The sequence below is a fragment of the Perna viridis genome, chromosome 15 (assembly GCF_037379345.1).
Source record: "Perna viridis isolate PV_CMFRI_1.1 ecotype Kerala chromosome 15, ASM3737934v1, whole genome shotgun sequence".
NCBI classification, from domain to species: Eukaryota; Metazoa; Mollusca; class Bivalvia; order Mytilida; family Mytilidae; genus Perna; species Perna viridis.
In genome coordinates, this window is record NC_142459.1 from 4,550,140 (window position 1) to 4,572,958 (window position 22,819).

Below are 22,819 nucleotides of genomic sequence, written 5' to 3' on the forward strand. Positions count from 1 at the left end.
TGTTTGTATCATACTCAATTTCACCAAAACCTCTCAAACTTTCGTTTGAAGCAGAATAAATGAATCCAAGTTAATTAGATGCTTACATAAGATTGATGTAAAATGCTGAATACAAACGTTCCAATGATTTTTAAGAGTTATGTCCCTTACCCTAGGTCTACCTCCTTAAACGCTCAAACAATTTGAACAGGCACTAGCTTAAGTGTGGCTTGTAAAAATTGAGCAAAATTTTCTTTTTTTTCTGCAAATAAGGTTGTCACGCTAATATCTCCCTCTTTGGGAAGGTGAAAGGAGAGAGATCTTCATCTTTCAGCATTCAAAAGGTTTACAAGTGTAGTCATGAGAGAGCTCTTGTTTTCAAATTAAGGTCATGAACTTAGATTTTGCTGTCTCTTTTAGTCTCTATTTTTTGACACTCTGGTACTGTTTTGCTGATAATAGACAACAAGAACAAAGATAAACCTTTATTAGTAAATCAACAATACAAAGAGTAAGAAACACAAAGCACCAACTGCCAAACACAAAATATTTACATGTATGTCATGATCAGTCAATTACAGCCAATACAACGATGATTTTCAGTAGATAAGAGTTGACCATCCCTTATTTAAATGAAAATCCATCAGAGAACTGCCTCGCACAATTGAAATGTCAATGCCTCCTTGTCAATTATCAAGGTAACTTTCTAAGGCAATTCATCAGATGAATATATAAGGAGGTAGACCTATAAGGGACACAACTCTTATATGAAACAAACATATCACTGATTTCAAGAGTAATTCTATCCCCTGAACATTATCAATGAATGCACTTCAACAAAAAAAAAACCAAACTAAGTTAAAAGATGTTCCATGTTTAAAAGTATACTTTGACATGCAGATATAATAAAAATGTAGTGGTAAAACACAATGACTGGCAATTACAAGGATTTAAAAATTTTTACACTTGACTCTTCAGTAATATAAAAACATAAGAAGTAAAGTTTCAAAAGTTGATTGTCTGTTAAGTATGTTAATCATTTTTCACTGTTTGGTAACCAAAGTAAAAATGAAGATATGTTCAGGTAGTAAATATATAATATCTTATTTTGGATAACCTGCAAAAAGTTTGCTAGGCAATTGGATTTCAAACAAATTTGTCGGACAGCAACAAAAATCTACTCTAATTAAAATAGTTGGACAAAGAGTTTCCGAGGAGCACACAAAGATAGTAAACAAAACTATAGATCCATTACTTACAGACACCATTCTATTTAAACAGGTTTCGAATGCCCAATTTAAAGACTATAAAAGTTAACAATTCACCAGGAGTAATTCAATAAGAATAAAACACAAAATAATTACACAGGAACTACATGTAAGTGTTTATAAGTCAACCTAATCCACAAAGTTTGTTCTGCAGAAATTTACTGTCATATACTAAAACAATTTATTGTGTAGATTTACGGAATGTTCCCTGTATAAATTATTTCAGTAATTCACATTGTGAAATAAATTTAGTAATATCACTCTCAGACTTTCCTCCACCAAAACGTCACAAAACATCTGAATGTTATTTCAATCCACCATTCACAAAATTAGAATTTTATGTTAAAAATAACAACAAATAAAGAAGAAAATAGGATAATCAATTGAATAACAAGAATAAATTCAGAGTTATCTTCCTTTATTTTGGATTCCACAATAAAATTTAACCCCTAAGAACACACGTTAAATGAAAAACCACATGTTACTTTCTGTTTACTATGGCACTTTAAACAAAATATAAAAAATGAAAATATGTAGTCTTTCCAACCATGAATCACATTTTGCATGATTTTTATGTGGAGTGCTTCTTAATATTTTGGCATCCGTTTCATTTCACAAAAATAAATTCACTCATGCCAAAACAGCATTACGATTTGACTCGGGCCCAGAAGTTGTCAAATTTTGGTTTTTCACTCTTTCCAATTAATTATCCTATTAGATTAGACTAGACACCATTTCAATCCAAGATATTAAGAGCATCCTCTTGACATAAAAACGAAAATCTTAATAAGAGCGGAGACCAATAAATTCTGTTCAAATCAGAGATATTTATAGAGAGAGAAAATAATAATGTAAATATAAGAAAAATTCGTGTCAGATGTTTAGTATGTCCTGAACATTTTTCCGTTTATACTTATCCTGACTAATGGCTATACATATTCTGTTAATTCAGAAATTATTGTTGTTTTTAAAAATGATTAAATCACAATTTTTAATATTGGTATATGGCATAATTACATTTTCTACATCCCTACTGAAATGTATTTTTCTTGAAATCATTAATAAATTAAGTAGCAGTCTTTGTAAGAATCATGCAAATTCTGTAATATGTGATACCCTCCAAAAAAGGCTACACATTTTTATATCTGTTATTATATTTTATAAGTTGCTTTGTAGGTCTACATGTATATCATGGAAAGTACAATTATTCATTCCAATCTCCTGCTCTTATAGGATAATCCCCATTGAAAATCCAATAGTTTCTATTGTTTTTTTACAGCCATTGACAGAGTTATCTTCCTTAATTTTGGATTCCACAGTACATTCTACATAAAATTTAACTCCTAAGAACACGGGTTATATGAAAAGCCACATGTTACTTTCTGTTTACTATGGCACTTCAAACAAAATATCAAAAATGAAAATATGTAGTATTTCCAACCATGAACCAACTTTTGCCTGATTCTTATCTGGAGTGCTACTTAAATGCAGTAACAGATGTACAATACTATTTCTGAATTAACATTAAATTACTTCACATACTTTTGCAACTTATTTAAATACATACAAGTATAGTATATTCAATACAAATAAGAATGCAAAAAAGAGCAAAATACATTTGTAAAATAAAAAAAACCAACAAAAAAAAAACAACAGAAAAAAACAATAAATGCCTTGGTAAGACTATTCAAAACAAGCGTGACAAGCAGTGTCGGGCTAAATTTATGTTTAAATATTAGCTATTCTAATGATTATATTGGTAACAAAATGTGTAACTATCATATCAACTAGTCTAAAAATCGACTACAAATACTGTTCCCTCAATATCTGTTCTAAGCCAATCTTTAACCTGAATTGACTTGTATAGATTTCTTAGCATTTCACCTATAAGTAACTAAGAACCTATTTTAACATGAAATATTTATGTTCCTGTACAATTTGCTAATTACATGTATTTTGGGGTAGAAATAAGATAATTTTCCAAAAAGGGCAAATTTTGGCGAAACCAAACTAACTTGCAGTGAAGGTTACCTGCCCTCATGATATCTTGAAAAGAAAAATCAAAAGAGTAATCACAGGAACAAAGATTCAAGTGGAAATAAAAAGACTGTAATCAAAGACCAGAAAGGTAAAAACAAACAGACATAACAAAGACTGTAATCTGGGTAAAAACAGACACAAAAAATAACCAAAATAACATGCACAATTATCTTGAACAGAAAAAAACATCAAAAACTATGTTGCCCAGTGGGCAAGCTCTATTTGACTTTGACTTGCCCATCATCAAATTTATTTGCTGAAGCCCAGCAGGAGAGTGCTTATTTGACCCCTGTGTACCTATTTATATTAGCTTTACATGTACCTGTATGTATTACATGTACATGTATCTATAGTACACTATTAACATGTAAAATGATGTTTCTACAACAAAAGTATCTTATTTTCTCTGATTAAAAGGATTTCCATTATGATAAAACAAACTCCGTCTAAGAATCAGGCAAAATGTGTATAGGTGTGGTACATGAAGGGGAAAAGAAAAACAGAGATTTTATTGCATTGACCGTGTCTTTATACCTGATAACCTCTAGTGTTTCTAAAATTTGCCTTTTTAAGATATTGATCAAATTGAGGTGAAATGTAACATGGAAAAATGTCGAGAAAATTTTCCTGAAATTTTTCCTGATATAAGCAGTAAAAAAAACCATCTACATCTCAGACATTTCAGGATACATTTTAATAGCTTTTCAGCTGTTTTCTAGACATATTTAATATATTGGAGGCAAGAAAGACCAAATTGAGAATTATGATGTGCCACCCATTGCCTGATTCTTACACAAAATGGTACTTAAATATTCATGATAATTTTTATCTGCATCACATTTGAGCAAAAGAACAATGGAATCTTTGTTCAGTATGAGATGGAGTTTATTTCTCTTTTGTCTACTTTTTTCCTTCCTCTTTTCCCTGAAATACAGTAGAAGATAAATGAGGCCACTGATAAAAATATTGAGGGAAAATATTCTTAATTTCAGTTAAAGGGGTAGTTGTACCTTAAAATTCATCACTGCACCTTATGAATTATTTTGTTTATAGCATATCACTTAATATGGCTGGTATGGATCAATATCACTTCCATTTATCCTTATTTATGTACCAGAATTTAGAAGAAAAAAAAATTATGAACTGGAAAAACAATAATGCTGATTTTTTTTTTAATTCAAAGTTCCATGAAAAATCATAAATATAAATTTCATTAATGTTCAAAAAATTACATGTACATAATTTTTTTTCCACACTTACAAAAGGTGTACCTTAAAATTCATCACTGCACCTTATAAATTATTTACTCTAATAAATACATAGATTTTTTTCATAGCATATCACTCAATATGGCTGGAATGGATCAATATCACTTCCATTTATCCTTATTTATGTACCAGAATTTAGAAGAAAAAAAAATTATGAAGTGGAAAAACAATAATGCTGATTTTTTTTTCATTCAAAGTTCCATGAAAAATCATAAATATAAATTTCATTAATGTTCAAAAAATTACATGTACATAATTTTTTTTCCACACTTACAAAAGGTGTTCTTTTCCCATATTTGCTCCAGAAAGTAACCTTAGCAGTTCTCATGTGTCCTGTGAACTGATCAAAGCATTGACATTCATCAAATGGTGGAGAGTAGAGATGTAATGTCACAGCATTGTCTGTATGGCTAGGGTTCTCAATACGATGAAGTCCTATCTGATCTAGAGAAAAAAAAATATCAAAATATACTGTTAATTCTCAAAGACTTTGCTGTACTTTAAGATTTAAAAAAAATATCTGAAGCATCTACAAAAAAAACTCTCTATAAGTTAGTTTCCAACGGTGGATTTAGATTTTTTTTTAATGGAATTTATAAAAGGAGGTTCAGGCTATAATTTGCTTCATTTTTTCTTCAATTTGCATAAAACTAACGAAAATTCCATCAAAAGAGAGTGGCAATACCCATAGCACTCCCCCTGGATTGGCTACTAGTTTCCAATGACATATAACTGTATACAAAAATATAACAAGATCTGAAAGGACAATTATGAACCTACCTTCATTTATATACTTCTAAGAAATAATAATTTTGTTTCCTGCTTCCAGAAGGGAAAAAAGGAACATGCATGTGCTTGAACCAAAATAATTGCCATGAAATGTTTAGGTAGGAGGAAACTGACATACATGTATTATTTTTTGGCTAAAAATATGAGTCTCCTCTCTTAATAACAGCAACACAATGCCCTGCCTGAGCATGTTGTCATAAGAGAGCATTTAATAACCAAGCCTTGTAATAAAGATACCTTTCTACCCCAGACGTGACTTTTTTTTAGTAACTCTGCGGGTCTGTTTCTAGAAAAGCAGAGGACACTTACCCTACCAGTTCACCTGGTCCATGCTCCCAGTTTTTAGTGGAGTCATGAGTTGTTCATTTACTTTTTTACTTTGCAAGTATTATTTTGGTTATTTTATGTTCTTTGTTGTGTTCGTCTGTTTTCCATGTCTGGTCTTTGTCCCCAGATTACATTCTTTTGATTTTGCTAGAATCATGGTTCCCGTGGTCTACTCATTAAAAGTACTGGTAAAAGTTTCTACTTATCAGTTTAATAAGACTTTGGTACATATAAATACATGTACATGTAGTACCTTTGATATAGCTACATGTACCTATTTGTACCTTATCTTTAATTCTCTCCACACATACATGTACATAATGTATTATAACACAAGGAAGGGGTTACAGTTGACCTAATTAAAACAAATATGACAGATTGATGTGTAACACATTGAAAAACTTTACGAGAGACAAAGAAATATTCTTGAATACTCAGGTATATTAACTGTCAATAATTTGTACATTCACAACAACAGACAATTTATTGACCTGTCTTTAGCCTTGTGTCTTATCTAGAACATGCATATTGTTATTTATAGTTTAGTCTATCACACGATGGTCTTACCACAGATATAGGCCACTTGATCTTTTTCGTACTTTGATGACCTCACTGGAACCATCTCACGTAATTCCTCTCTCTCTGGCCAAGCAAACAGTTCCTCTTTGACATGACCATCTAACACCTTCATAAAACAATGGGAGTTAGCATGGTCGTGTATTGTACTGGCCTGAGCAGTGTTCCAACACAGGACCATTAGGTTGAATTTACCATTACCCTCATCAACTAAGTTTCTAGTGTATCTGTAATTAAAAGAAATATTAAAAAAATTCCAAACCGAACAATTATACTCTGACCACTATAAATTGCAAAATCTGAATGTTTTTTATAACTTGATGAGAAATTGGTCTAATATTTGTTTAACTAATTACTTTTTTTCTATTGTTGCCCACACCTTAGATATCTGTTTTCATTGTAAGAATAGGAATGTGTATTAAAATCTACTGAAAAATGGGTCATCTTGTCAATTCCAATCTTGGACCAAAAGATATTATTTGAAATAGACTATACACAAATTTTGAAGGTGTGTCTAATTCTTGCTGCTGATTGGATGACAGAAACCACAAAACTAATAGGGTCAAGGTCATATCAACAACTTATAATCTACTGAAATCCTTACTTATTACATATTTAAATGTACTATACAGTAAACTGAGTGTCATTGTGTGTTATGTTAAATAAATAAATAATTTTGTTTAAATAACATTTAAAAGGCGTAAATAAATAGTCAATAGAATAATTGCCAATAAGATTATACATTATATAAACAGAAATTTTACAATGGGTACTGCAAATTGCATTTAAATGCATTGAAGAAAAAATACCCCTAGAGAGGAATAAATTGGAAGATAATTAACAATCATTATCATCTGATTTACAATATATAGGTGTTATATAATCATTTACAATTCTAAGCAGGAGATCTCCTTCTCAAATTTTCTCAGAGTGAAAGATTTGTGGAGGTTTAATTTTTGCAACATGTTATGTTTATCAACAGACTTTCTTTTGAAACTTAAGGAGGTAACCCTAGGGTAAAGGAAATAACTCTTGAAACCAGTGAAGTGTTTGTAACATATTCAATTTCACCAAGCTTCTCAAGCTTTCATTTGAAACAGAATGAAATCAGTCCAACTTACTTCGTTGCTTACATGAGATTGATGTAAAATGCAAAATACAAATGTTCCAATGATTTGCAAGAGTTATATCCCTTACCCTAGGTTTACATTCTTGTACCTCCTTAAATCCAAGATCACTGCCACAATATCTCATGACAATCCCCTCCAATGAAAGATGACACAAAATGTGTTCCTGTATTACAATGGTCTTTATCACAAGTTCAAGATCAATTTGTTTTTCCAAGAATTGATGTGTTTTATTACAATATTCAGGGGAAAATTGAAATAAGACAAAGCAATTGTCTGAATGCTTCTTAATCTCCAGCTTTGACACAGGTGTATATCATCATCAATTTTGAATATTATAGGTTAATTTTAACAGTTTCTTTGATCTGCATGCATTAAATTCAGAACTGAGAATGACACAGTCTATCATAAATGTAATTAAACTAGAAGCCAATATTGCAAGAACAGCACATATCATGCTGCCATTAAATATCTTCTTTAACAGCACTACCCTACTGCATGTTTTTCATGACAAATCTTACAATAGTGAAAAACCATTTCTTTAGCATTGTCTATGACCATCTCTTTACCATGGTCTGACAACCTTATCTTAAACCACTCTTTACTAAAATTTTAAACCTTGTTTAACCACAGTCAGAAACAATTTCACTAGCATACATGTAGCCTGAAATCCTTTCCTTTTTATAGTCTAAAACCATTTATTTACTACAATCTGAAACCATTTCTTTCCAATTATCTAAAAACCTTATGTTTTTATAGTCTAAACCATTTCTTTACCATTGAAACCCATTAATTACCATAGTAAGAAACAATTCCTTTAATTACCACAGTCTGAAAGAATTTCTCTACCAAAGTCTGAAACCCCTTCTTTCCCAGGGTCTGAAACCACTATTCATCCTAGCCTGAAAACCATCTTGAACATATATATATACCTACCTGTGAGGATCAAACTTAGCAAACTTCTTCCATTCTTTAGGGTTACTTTTATACATTGTCATCAATGCTTTAACATATTCTATGTTAACTTTATCAGAGGCGAACACTTTATGAAGCTCCTTGATCAACTCTTCCAATGTTTGTGGAGGATTAATTTTGTCAATGTCTTCATAAGAATCCATCTGATCCTTGTCATATAATTTAGTTAAAGACACCTTTTCTTGTAATTGTTCATTCCCCACAGAGCATCCACATCTACCAACTTCCATTTCTAATATTAAATTGTTTGTTAATTATTTGAACACAATTCAAGTCAATGATCCTATACAATGTAGTCTTCAGATTGCTATATTATTTTCCCTTTTCAGTATGGTGAAGTTGTGAACCTATGAAACTTATCTGGATTCACCAGTTGATACGGTTTACAGTGTTGGAATTTCCAATGTCAGCCACCTGTAAAAATGAACAGATACGGTTGAAATCATCCCCTAGTCAATTCTTCTAATATGTTACACAAATGTACAATTCATGTGGAACATTATCACTTGATTTGCAATAAAAATTTTCCTAAAAATGATATTTGGTTAATTTATTCTGAAGTACAAGTTTTTTTGTTTTTTTTATGTTCAACTGGTCCAGTAAGCATAAATACTGTTGAAGGAGGTCTTATCTAAAATTTATTGAATTTAAGTACTTCTCCATCTAAGAATCAGGCAAAATGTGTATATGGTGTGGCACATGAAGGAAAAGAAAACAGAAATTTCATTGCATTATCGAAATATTCAAACCTGATAACCTCCAGAAATAACCATCAAAGCGTTTGTAAAGTTTACCCTTTCAAGATATTGTTAGGTCAAATTAAGTTAAAATGCGCTATGGAAAAATGGCAGGAAAATTTTCTCACACTTTCTCTTAAGCAATAAAAAAATGTCTATGTCACAGATGCTTCAGAACAAAATTAAATAGCTTTTCACTTGTTTTCCACTTGTATTGAATATATTTGACTAAATTTAGAACTATGATGTGCCACCCATTGCCTGATTATTACACAGAATGGTACTTAAATGTTTAAGGATTGTTTACAATTGCTGGTTAGATTATCAGAAATAGTTTATGCTGTAATATTAACCGACATTGGGTCGGTCAATGTCGTTTATATCCCATAATCTAACCAACAATTGAAAACAGTCTTACATGTATATCTAAATTCAAAAACACCAAAAAACAAAAATAAAATCACAATTTAAAACAAAAATAAAGTCACAATTTATAATTATACTGTGAAAGTACTTTAATAAGTGAATACCAATTTTCATGGATTAGGAGAGATACACAAGTTTGTGGACTTTAGAATTCAAAATTCTCAATGACTAGCCCAAATAATATAGGACTGTATAGGATTTAACTCGCCTGAAACAAGAAAAGTACACATCCTCGGCTTCGGGCTAGATGTTAAAGGTGAGCACTGAATACGTGAAATCAAGAAACAAAACAATGTAGTAAACCAAATAAAATAATTTACACTTAAAAGTAAACATAAGAAAAACAAGACATAACACAAAAAACTAAAGCACTAGCATGCAGAACAGTCAGAAATGCATAGACATGTACATGTATCTACAGTAAAAATGAAGTTTAAACATGTGTAGATAGAATTCAAGAACCAATTACTCCAAATTGATCTGGGCATCTCAATTTTCATGAAGTTTGATCAATACACCATCAATAAAGGCTGCAATTTGTGCTCCCCTAAAATTTGAAAAATATGTTTTACCATCTCACCCCAACTGGAAACCTAATATAAACACATACCACAGGACATTAATGTCACTTTTTCACCTGTACAGTACATGTAATTTAATTTCAGATTACTTTTTTAGTTATATTTCAAAACATCATACAATCACTGCGAAATTTGAGTGTCAAAATAAGGAATTACACTCTCATAAAGCCAAAGAGAAAAACTTCTGTTTAAGGTTACCCTAACTATTTACTTTGCCTACCCTAGCACATTTTATTTGCATATGTGTAACTCTTTTTATGAAATGCTGCAAAACTATCATTTTTCAGTCATGAAAGGAAAGAGATTCTCCCATAAGTGAAGTGTCTTCAGAAAAAATTTGAAAAAAAAAAATTAATTTAGCTTCCAATGAACCTACCCAATTTTTTCACCAATGTAACCTTAAAAAAACGCAATTTTTCTTGGCCTATTAACAATGTAAAAATATGCACTGGTGATTTTAAGTGTCACCTACCTGCAGCATGGGGTTTAAACTGCTACTAACCAGTAGACAACTGAAGACACAGCAATTTAAATGTACATATATATTCACCTTTTTTCCCCAAAGACCATGTACATGATGACTGACTGGTGTTGTCAACACATGAACATCATATTTGTATTTACTCTTGCCTGCATGTACATGTATAAAATTTCAGTACCATGTAAAAATAAATAAACCAATATATTGCATATCAATAATTGTAACTTTATATGATGAATTTCTAGTTTTAAATGTTATGAAAACCACAACTATTGAGCCAATGAATAAATACTAGACATAGATTCATGGGAATGACCCTTTATACCCCGTAAATAAAAAATTGGCATGAAATCTTGATTTTTCATAAATTTAACCCCAAATTTTTTTCTTGTGTCACTCTGACTTAAATTCTATTCAACATGATACCTCAAATCTGAAATCCTGGATCCTCCTATAAATACATGCTACAAACTAATGGTTGCACTGTCCTAACTACAAGTAAAGGAGATTATTAGGGAGGTCTCGCAGTGTCTTAAGGAGGTAGACCTAGGGTAAGGGACATAACTCTTGAAATCAGTGATATGCTTGTGTCATATTTCACCAAAGTCTTTCAAGCTTTCATATGAAACAGAATGAAATCAATCCAAGTAAATTTGATGCTTACATGAGATTGATGTAAACTGCTGAATACAATCATTCCAATTTGTAAGAGTTGTGTCCCTAACCTTAGGTTTACCTCCTTAAATGATGGAAAGATAAGGGAAAAAATATTGAAATATACACTGTGAAATTTTTAAGACAATCATATTTCATCATACAGTATATTACAGTGTAAGTCCCTAAATTGACACATTTCATAACAGGAAAAAATGAGAAGTAAGAGAAAAGGTGAATTTGGAAGTTTTCAAAAAGGTACAAATAGAAAATTTTCACTTTAAATTGATGAGCCCTGACTGGACATGTCATTTTGAAAAAAAAAATCAAATGGAGGATTTTGTGAATTTTACCATGGTAGCCAGCCTTATTTTTGCTCTATTTCCAAAAAATAACATTCATTATGTTCTCTCTTATCGAAATTTGTCAGCAATAATTTTTATCAGTAGATGTCTTTAAGTAGTACTAAGAATCATGCAAATTCTGTAATTTATGATATAGGTTTAATGATGAAATGTATACTTATTCATTCCAGGTCTTAGGCGATAACTCACATTGAAAATCAATAAAAAATTTTAGTGTCATTTACAGAGTTGTCTCCCTTTACTTTGAATTCAACAGTATATGCTATATAATTCATATCTCTTATGAACAAGGGTCCTTTGAAATTCGTGCATTATTTTCTGCTAACTTAAGCATTTTAAACAAAATATCAAAAATGAAAATATGTAGGCTTTCCAACCATTTACTATATTTTGCATGATTCTTAGCTGGAGTGCTACTTAAGTTGTCACGATAGTCATGATAGAAGGAATAGTAAATCTACATGTATGTCACCAGACTTCAAAATTTTTCATTATCAACTAATACACTGTTTACATCTAGTTTGTGCCTGATAAAATAAATGATATCTTCAAATATAGTAAGGAAACTTAAGCCATTAAAATATGAAGTTGCACTCATTGTCCCCCACTCAAACTGGAAGTTGACTTTGGACATCACCTAAAATTTCTTACAACATATGCCCCATCTATATTAAGCCACACACAGTATTAATTTTTGTTTCACACAATTCATCCATTAGGTGCCAAGATTTTTGTGACCAAAATTTACGCTATCACTTCACACGGTGAATAAAAATCTTTGTGAATTGAAGCATGATACGACTGCAGTGATCGAACCCTGACATATGGGGCAAATGTCAGGGATGATATTCTACAAACAAGTGGAAATTGGCACAATCAAAAGTAAATATACAGTAAAAAAAATCAAAATGTTAAAATCCTGATTTGAAATAGCAGAATTCCGCTAAAAAATGAAAAAAAATCATCCCTGAAGTGTGGACACAATATAGCATAAAACTTGAAATTCAAAGTCAGGCCAAAAAGTGAAAAAGGTATATGTTTCTTTACTGATCCACTATTGGAGGCAATAAATATACATGCATATGCACATGTTAATCAAAAATTATTTTAAAGTGTCATAAGTCAAACTTGATGTTGAATAAGATGCATGTGCATCTTAGAATTCTGTAGTATAGAGGGATTAACAATCAAATGCTAAAATTGACATTAATCCATTTATATAATAAACTACTGTCATATTTTTCTAACAGGATTTTGAATTTATTGATTATACATCTTCTGTATAATATCATGTACCCGGTAATTATTTTGCACTGGTAATCTACAAACATTATAAATAAAAAAAGTTATCAGGCTTGAAAGTACATGATAAATCAAAGACTGAAGTCTTCAAAGTCGCTAATCGTCAAATATTCACTGTCACTGATTTTGGCATACTTTAAACATACGAAATGGTACAAATGTGATATGCTATAAAATCAGAGGAATTCAGCAAAAATTTTGGTTCATTTAATATTATTGTGTACTCTTTTGTAACCATTATGTTCCGAATGGCTATATATAGATAGATGCACTGATGATATATATGACCTTTATTTAATCAATTGTAACTAACGCCTGGGTTTGAATCCGAAACTGGGTAATATTACATAAATTCAATGCTAACCGATCATTTTATCTTTTAAACTTCCCGTTCTAATACAAGCAAAAAACATGCATAGATATGTGTATGATATGTTTTTAAAAAGGTACGTTGTGGCGATTTTTGGGTCACTTATGATATTGACAGGGAACCAGTTTATGAACCAGATTAAGCAGCTGGCAATGAATATTCATAAGTATCGGGGTGCATTGATAAAGTAAAAGACCTTTTATTAGTGTTTGACCAATGGGCTGAAGTTGTGAAATATTGAAGAACCAACATTGATATATTATAATTTATTATGTTTTAACATCCTATGGCAGATATTTCATGAATTTCAGGACCAGAATGATTGACCAGTCAAACAGGCCCTACTTTGTTTTAGACTGACACGCTGAGCTCACAGAGGCAAAAGCCTACAGGTATGGCATGCCACCCCACTCAGACACAATATTTTTACTCTGAGACGACCATTTGTCACTCTTTCACCTTGAAATACAGTGTCCTTGTCAGAGTTTGATAATACATTGTATAAAAGACCTGGTATTGGTACTTGACCAATGGACTGAGTTATAAATGGCAAGGAATTGTAATTATACTTTTCTCCATATGTTACCATAATCAATAAATATTACAAGGGTGATATACCTATCTATATTAGAATATCAACAAAAATATTGATAAAATATTAACTGTGTAAAACAGAGAAAAACTTGATCCAAAAAATTAAGTATGCATACATTGTACATAGTACATGTAGTTAATCATTAACCCGATTAATCAGATGCCATTCACTTTCTGCTTTCTATGTTGAATTAATTTTGCCACTCAAAATTCCCATTTAAATTTTCTTGGCTGAATATTACATGCCTGATCTCAATGAAAAGATGGAAAATAGCCATGTATAGCCTATGGCCAATACTAAATTTGATTTCTCCACTCTTTGTGACAGGAGTCTCCACTCAACACAGTGGAGAATCCCCATTTCAAATACTTTGATTGTATACATGACAATTCTAAAAGTTTAAAATTTTAAAATTATTGAGTTACATATATATACATGCATATATATAAGAAATAAATGAAAAGCATTGATATGAAATAATTTTATCTCTGTTTTTAATAAAATACATGTACATTTATTTCCTTTTTGATTAAAACCAAACACAAACACAATTTACTCCATTTAGATGAATGCACACAAATATTTTTTTCCTTGATTTGATTTTTAACATGTCATTGTGAAAAAGAAGTTTTTAGTTGGAAAAAATTACACATTATACAAATTCCAAAAAAGATTCAAAATGAAAAAATGGAAAAAATAAACATTTGAAAGAACAGTCAAAACTTTGGAGAACAAAATGTACAAGCAAATATACATGTAGTGTGTGAAAACAATGTAAAAATTGTAGTACACTTTTACTGAAGCCATTATACAGTAAACAAATCAAGAAATGTTTGTTTATGGCCACTTTTCAGTCCATAAATGATTAAGGTCATGCCTTACTACTTTTCCTATCTGTGGACCACATTGGAAAGAAGCCTTCAGGCTTTCATGTGATATCCTTGGGTAAATATCAACTTTGGGTCAGAATTTGATTTTAAACACAACCTGTTTTCAGGACAAATGTTTTTAGTGATTAATGTATATTATAGTATAGTAAGCTCTGCTTACATGTCTTATGTATTCAACTTACATCATGTAAATGTGGTGATAATTGTATGCGTTCTGTATTTGTAAATGTCATGTTGATATTTGAAAATAATCTATCTATCTATCTAATCAATCCCACTCTGACCTTTGAGGTTATGAAATATTGTAATAAACTTTCATCCAATGTACACGTAGTCATAGAGCTTGATACACTTATTCTTAAATAACATAGTTTATAACATGCTTATTTGGCCTCTCTTGGATCCTGAATTGTTACATATATGTGTATGCCCATTGGGACCATTCCCTTCAACATGTACCAATCCTGCTTTTATAGTATGGAACCTTGTTATAAATTTTTTGTCAAGATCTACTATAAATTTCTCGCATAAAAAGCAACTGCTATGGATGACACCAGCACCATACATTGTATGGACTGCAAAAATTTTATGACCCCTGTATATAATACAGAAGAGTGAAGTCTTGTTGACAAAATGGGAATCAAGGCAGATTTCCCATGAAAATTATACATGTACATGTACACAGTACAAATATACAAATGTACATGTATATGTCTACAGATCTATAGCTAATATTTTGGAGACTAGTGACCAGGCCTTTCATTAGGAGGCAGAACCAGGTACTTTCACCCTTCGAAACTACTGAAAGGTACCTCCAGAATTTTAAAATTTCATACATTTTTGTTAAACAAAATTATGAAAAGTACCTCCTTCAAAACCAAAGGTACCTGCATTGTAAAAAAAATAATGAAACCCCTGAGTGACATACATGTACTTTAGTAGAGACTTGATAGGATAACAAAAAACTGGTACAATCTGGTGCTTAAGGAAACAACACATGTAAATGACTGCTGAAACAACCCATGCAATCAGCGCAAAGTTTCCTAATTACATATACATGTACATGTGGGATGTGGCCACCACATAATATGGTGTTTTTTAACCCATTACATGTATAAGAATTAAAAAGTATGGGAAATGTCATTTTTGAGTTAGTGGGAATACTTGTAGTACTTGTACCATTCTTTTTCAGGTAGAGGTTTGCTTTTATTTAATTTGCAGACCAGTATGTTTTTCTTCATATCCTTCAAAAATGCAATGCTTCAAAATATTTTAAATGTGGAGAGTTGCACTACAGTGGCAGATCCAGGGGGTGCAGGTGGTTGGCACTCCTCCTTTTTTTCTTAGAAAATTTGTCATTTTCATGTGTAAAATTGACCACAAAAATGGTACTGTAATATCCTAGGCTAGCACCCACCTTTTTTTAAGGAACCCCCTCCATTTCCAAGTGACTGGATCCCACCATGCACTACCTGCACATGATTGCTCCCAGTGTGAAATAGAATAATTAATTGAAAATTGCATCAGAAAAAAAAACATAAACAATGAAACAATGTAAGCAAAAAAGCACTTGATTTATACACACGCCTCCCCTTTCCTTCAAGAATATTCTTGTCCCCTGCCATGCAATGGCTTGTGAAAGTGCCAACAAAACAAATAAAAATGAAATCATGAATGATAAAGAACTCACACGTTTCTTCGTCTACATACACAAATAACTTATAGAATAAACAACTTTCAAACTTCCCCTCACGTTGCTTGAATGTCAATGTCAACAAAATACGTTGTGTATAATCTATAGTCTATTTTCTAGAAGTACGCTTAGTCGCCCTAAAATGTACTCGTTACTTTTCTAGATTCAATGCAGAGCAATACTAAAAAAATAAATTAGTTTTTACAAGGAGTTATCTAAATCCTTGGTTTTTTCGCAGGGATGCAAGTAGGGGTCGAATATCTCTATTTGTGAAAACAAGGTTTAAAGATAGACAATAATTTGAAAATTGAATCTTTACAAATAAGTTTATTAAGGATAGTCGATTAACCCATAGGAAATGTGCTTTTAGACTATATTTCCGTTTAAAAAAATTGGTGAACAATTCCACTTTTAATTCATAACTGCAAGTGCTATCATATTTTTGTATCAAAAGCTTTGTAACGGTGAAAACACTTAGTTTAGCCATGATCTGCGATTCATAGTAGACTTGTCTAGTGAAACAAATCGGCTATAAAAGGAGCACAATTAGTCATCATTGGAATACCAACAACCTGTCTGTTTAAAATATGATCTTGTAAATCGAATACAACTATTATCAACAAAGCTAATATCCAAGTATGTCCATTGAGAACCAAAAGAATCATTTAATTCAGTTTGACAGTTTTCTTCAATACGTTTATGTGGCAGCGTTGTATATTATATATTAAGAAATATGTAATTTCATATTGGCCATCTTATAGATTTTAGGTCTGTCATATTGGTCGGGGCGGTCGTATTGGTCCCGAGGCTTCCCCGAGGGCCAATGCGGCTGTCGAGGCCAATATGATCAGAGTCTCTGAATATACTAGCCAGTAAATCAATACATTTGTTAATACATGTAGATGGCAGTTTGAGAAAATGTCATTTTCAGGTTTGTCACTTTTAGGAAGAGTAATCAAGGGAACCAAGATTCTAGCAGAAATCAAAAGAATGTAATCCATGGACAAAGACCAGACACGAAAAACAGACAATCACGAGAAAAAACATAAAGTTACTAAAATAATATATATAAAGTAACAAAAGAAAATTAGCAACTCTGACTCAACTAAAAACTGGGAGCATGGACCAGGTGCACTGGAAGGGTAAGCGTTGGTAGGAAACAATTCATAGTAACAGTAAGAAATGATAATAAGAGCTATCTCATATCGAGGACTATAGAATGCGAAATAGAATTATACATTCATTTAACAATGTATACGAAGTTTTATAACTAGACTAGAAGAAAGCTTACATAGAAGATTGTGTCGCCCGTTATTCTTAGATATACCAAGATGGTCACGAAGAGTCAGGGGCCGATTTAGGCGGGATGTGGCGGGCGTGCGCCCTCCAAAAAAAATTGCAAAATATGGGTTGTCAAGTGTAGATTTAGGCGGTTTTAAATTGAAACTTTAATTTCTCGCAAATTTTACAACAAAAGATATCAACACTGCACCCACTCTAGAAGAGTATTTCAAAAATTTAACTTCGAAAACGTTTTCGTCTCGCTCCGCTCGGCGAAAAATAGGTTTGCCGTGAGATCGTCTGTTCCGAACGTTCCATAACATGCATGCCCGATATTTCGACATGTCTCCTGTGCCCGTGATATTACCATTTAGAACGAGAGGATATTTTTTACTGTTTGGAGTTTCTTAATCCTTGAAAGCTCGCAAATTTCCCTACACTTTTGATGCTGCTTGTGGGACTGTCCATTCTGTTTAGGAATAACTTCATGTGGTTGCATTTTAATGAATTGTATTTTATTAAATGTTGGTTTTCGAGAGTTCTGTATTTCTTTGGTCTCAAGAAACAACAATCTTTTATGAAGGAAGTTGCCGGTCTGACCCACGTACTGGATACCACAATTAGGTTCCGAACAGGGTCTTGTCCAACTATCAAATATGCAGCCCACTAGTACTGTATATAAACCTATACGTTATATACTATAGTGGGACTGCAATATTTGATATAGAGGAAGCAAGCCCCTGTGGGTTGAGTTAAGTTATTAAATGGAGCTGTGGCTAGTTTTTCATGTATTTTTTCATGTAATATCATTATCATAAGTAAGCAAAAACGTTCTTCCGTTAACGGTTGATATAACTTGGGAGGAGATCAAATACAATTTTCTTGGAATTTGCATTATGTCAAAAATCACGTGGGGACGGACCGGATGCATGGGTGAGTGGTTCTCTCATGTTCGAATACTTACAAACTGAAAAATATTGACGGATTTAGATTCAGAAAAGGGGTGGAATCTTTTCGTAAAGAAAAAACGAAAAAGGTCCTGATAATTGTGTCAATACAACAATCACTGACTACAATACTAATTAATAAATAAACTCTCTTTCCGTGGTATATTTGTCAAATTTTATAGCGAAGTGATTCACGATTATAGCCTCAAGGGGTCCATCCCCCTTATGCTAGAAAATTTTAGAAAATAGGGGTAAACTTGTGTAAAAGTAAGATTTCATAATGCAAAATATATACATATTTTTCATCATACTAGAGGAGGCTTATGTCTCTCCAACCCCCAGATTCTCTCGTAAAATCGCGCCATTCCGACTTCGATTCTAAATTTAGAAAAGCGACTTCCTGTTACTATATATTATCAATTTACATGTACACCATGTACCTCACGCGAATACACATTTATCAATGCTTAATAGTTAATAACATTCAGAAAAACGACCTGATTATAATATAAAATATTGTTGTAATCGATTTGATCGATGACACACAGCTGTGAATGTTTATCAATCAACAGATCGATTTCCGATCAGCAGCACCAGACTACCAGCATCCTGGCACCATATTATGATAATTAAAACCAATATGTCTGACATCGGTTGGAATATTTATTCAACATGTTGATAAACAGAATTACGATGCGATTTATAAATTAAAAAGAAGATGTAGTCATTTGACATGGTAAGAAATTTGGGTTGATTATATAGAAATGTTGGGACTTGAATCGGTTTGTGTTATCTGCATCAAGTAAGAACTGACCAATTATCAGCATACACTAGATCCTAATATTATGAATTTGTCATTTGAAGTGATGGGAATTTTACATATTATTTCTTATAATGATCACAATAATTACCTTAATTTTACATTTTTAAAAGATGATGTAAAAATTGACACTATTCAGAAGAACATGCCTTCTGTAAATTTAGAATTAGTCATTGTGAGACTTTGGAGACACCATGTCTGGTGAATCACACATAGAAACAATTTTACAGGAATGGGGATTGTTAGAAAATGGGACCCATAGTCACGATCTTGGGACTCATGGAATGGTAATGAGAGGGGTCTACAGGATGAACATAAAGTAAAGCATTCCCTAGTCTGTAGTAAGGATTCTTTTTTTTTAATCCTTTTTGCACAAACTAAGCATGTATAGACAAAACTTATTTTTTTCTTGAAAATCCTGATGAATATGAAATAAGAGCCTAAAAATGAAATCTACAGTGTTGGCATTAATTTTAGCTCTATGTAAATGTCTTATGTTATTTCACATAAACCATTATTGATTAAAAAAAGGAAAGATGACTGTCCTGCCCTTCCTCCTTCTATATGTGTAAAATGGTGATAGTCCTAGCTTTTGCTCCATCTACATGTCTGAGAGGTTGACAGTCCTATTCCCTTCACATTGACATGTCTGAGAGGGTGATAGTTTTAGCTTTCCCTACAATAAATTGTCTTGGAAGGTGGACAGTCCCACCATTATTCTTTAAGGATAACTTAGAGGTTGACAGTCCTTCCCTCTACAACTATTGAATTTGTCTGATAGAGCAGTGTTTTCTTTAAGAGCCGGGAGCCAGCACAACTCCTGGCTTTAGGTGTAATTTTTCCATCTATTAGAACCTGGTCCATGCTCCCAGTTTTTAGTAGAGTCCGAGTTGTTCATTTACTTTTGTTACTTTGTATGTATTATTTTAGTTACTATATGTTCTTTGTTGTATATGTCTGTTTTCCATGTCTGGTCTTTGTCTCTGGATTACATTCTTTTGATTTTCACTAGAATCGTGGTTCCCTTGATTACTCTTGATGACACAAATTATACCAGATGATATTCTGGGCCTGTAGTATATGTTTATGAGAAGTCAGAATGTTTCTCTTATACACGGTAGACTCAATCTAAAAAAAAAGTAAAGTAAAGGACAAATTTTTTTTTATGTAGTAAAGGAAACAAATATTTTTATTTTGGCCTTAGGTCCTGTAAATTAATGATTAACTCATGTTTTGTTTTAAGATTTATTAATATTTTGTTAAAACAAATCCATTCATATCCCTGTATAATTATTACAAGTACTAAAAATACAAATGTGCCGTTCATGTTATAGAGTAATAATCTAAGAAAAAATATTAACATACACGACTTAATGATAATATGATACCTCATAAACTTACAATTTAAATAGACAGCTTTCCCTTCCATTGAGTATGGTTTGTACGAATTATAGTTCTCTATTCTGCATCAGAATAAATAAATTAACCTTGACACATAAGACAGACATTTTTTTTATATAAATAGCTGTTACCTTGGAATTAACAAAAAAACGTATATTCATCTAATGCAAGTTAAGCAGTCACGTTTTCAGTCACCTAATTAACTTTAGGTTAAAGTATTCTTGTTAATTATCAATGTTACTGAGACATGCAAAGAGCATACATCATATTCTACTCACATTTTTGTCATTTTTGAATTTCGTCAATTAAGCTTTAGGTACATGTATAATTCCCTACATTTCATATAAGTGAAGAATAATGTTCATTTTACATTCCTAAGTAGATAATTTTTATGGGGTTTATTTGTCAAGTGAGCTTAGTTAATTGCAGACGTGTTTACTTATACAGATTTTCCGTATTTTCTATGAATTTTGACTGCAAATTATGCTCTACGGATTGTGAAGATCTCCATAGTACCTTTGTTAAAGGTTACAGACCACCAATTCAACCAATGAGCATTTGGAACGTACGCAAAAATAGTCCTACGCAGAAATTACCCCTGTTCCTCATAGTGCTGTGAAAAAAGTTCTCATCTTATTTAAAAAATTTAAACAGTTTCTGAAAGGAAAAACATTTCTGTACATTTTATAGGTGCATTTTGCTTCTTGTGATGTGAAGCCAAATCTCCATAATGATTTTTAAATATACCGCTATCTTGTGAAAACACTGGGATTTCCCATGCTATTTATAGACCCTTCACTTCCGGTGACCAGTACTGCACTGCAAGTCTGCTAACCCCACATGCCATTCTGAGGATTGTGAGCTGACATATGTAGAATCATGCTGATATATAGTCCTCTGCAGGTTAAAGTTAAGGTAAAGTCCAGAGAAGGCATTGAATATTGTGAAATTAGCATAGAAGCCTATGGGAAGTGGAGTTAGTGGTTTTTAGCCTTAAGCTGAAGCCATGGCAAAATGGAAAGTTTCTTGAAATAGCTTTAAACTACTCGAAGATCTTGTTAACTTTGCCATGAGAGGAAAACACTACAAAAATCCTTCAAAATATGCATTTTGTTAAGTTATAGGTCCAAATTATGGAAAATTGGTCTTTTTGGCTGATTTTTATGTCCTATCTTGTAAAAAGTGTAGAAAATTTAGTAAAAATATCAAATATTAATTTTTGAGGGCTATATTTACCTAAATATGGTGGTAATAAGCACTTGAAATCAAGTTTTGTGTAGATTTGAGCAAAAATTAGGTTAGAAATGAGGAAAAACTCACTTTCATTACTGCTGTTAAGGCCATATAAGCATTCCCCTATGGCAACATGGAAAATCCATTATTGAGTACTTTTTTTGCTTTAGGTGCCCTTTACTGGTCATGTTTTAATGTGAAAACACTGTATTTACAAATTTAAAGCCAAATATATCACCTTTTGTGAAAATTTAAAGATTTAGGATTTTTGACATGTGATCAAGAAAAAGGGGGAGGCATGTCAGAAATAAATTTTTAAAAATAGACCAATTTCTCAGAAAAAGATTACTTTTAAATCTATCTCTTTATTAATATTGTTAAAAAACAAGTTGTGATTGATTTTTTTTATTTGAAAAGTCAGAAAAAGTTCTTTGCAAATATTTAATGCATTTAAGTATGGTAGAATATTGTCACTTTTTTGCTCGCGCAACTTGGTTACCCTATATTTAAAAATCAAATATTTAAAAAAGTGCTTGTCACATTTCACTGAAACTTTGCAAATGCATTCAGTATGTGTGTAGGAAGATACCTGTATAGTTATTTATTTTTTCTAAGACAAAAAGTGACTTTTTAGGTTACAGACCACCAATTCAACCAATGAGCATTTGGAACGTACGCAAAAATAGTCCTACTT

General features: G+C 31.8%; 2 protein-coding genes across 8 annotated transcripts in view; one reads left to right on the forward strand and one right to left on the reverse strand.

Annotated features, from left to right (window-relative positions):
• Positions 1–451: 451 nt before the first annotated feature.
• LOC148596643 (cysteine dioxygenase type 1-like) lies at positions 452–20,962 on the reverse strand. 7 transcript variants are annotated; one of them, XM_088562878.1, is made up of 7 exons: positions 20,893–20,953; positions 11,001–11,066; positions 10,644–10,723; positions 8,311–8,763; positions 6,239–6,474; positions 4,830–4,999; positions 452–4,211 (listed from the first exon to the last, which is right to left on the reverse strand). In XM_088562878.1, the coding sequence occupies exons 4-7, from the start codon at positions 8,577–8,579 to the stop codon at positions 4,188–4,190; spliced, it is 699 nt and encodes a 232-aa protein (XP_088419004.1). In that variant the 5' UTR covers positions 8,580–8,763; positions 10,644–10,723; positions 11,001–11,066; positions 20,893–20,953; the 3' UTR covers positions 452–4,187. The 7 variants fall into 7 exon arrangements, with proteins under 7 accessions (XP_088419004.1, XP_088419000.1, XP_088419001.1 ...); XM_088562874.1 differs by lacking the exon at positions 20,893–20,953 and adding an exon at positions 16,441–16,547; XM_088562875.1 differs by lacking the exon at positions 20,893–20,953 and adding an exon at positions 16,441–16,547 and having other exon boundaries at positions 10,566–10,723.
• LOC148596644 (uncharacterized) overlaps positions 19,077–22,819 on the forward strand; it is a 42,622-nt gene continuing 38,879 nt past the window's right edge. The window contains exon 1 of the mRNA XM_088562871.1: positions 19,077–19,407. The gene's annotated coding sequence lies outside the window, so the exon portion shown is untranslated. The remainder of the gene's footprint in view (positions 19,408–22,819) is intronic.

Excerpts from the sequence above, each read along its gene's own strand:
- LOC148596643 (XM_088562880.1), bottom strand. The coding sequence starts at position 8,579 with ATGGAAGTTGGTAGATGTGGATGCTCTGTGGGGAATGAACAATTACAA. Across the intron at positions 6,475-8,310 it reads GCTAAGTTTGATCCTCACAG|ATACACTAGAAACTTAGTTG; the intron begins GTAGGTATATAT and ends TTTTAATTACAG. Across the intron at positions 4,212-4,829 it reads ATGGGAAAAGAACACCTTTT|GGAAAAGAGGAAGGAAAAAA; the intron begins GTAAGTGTGGAA and ends ACTGTATTTCAG.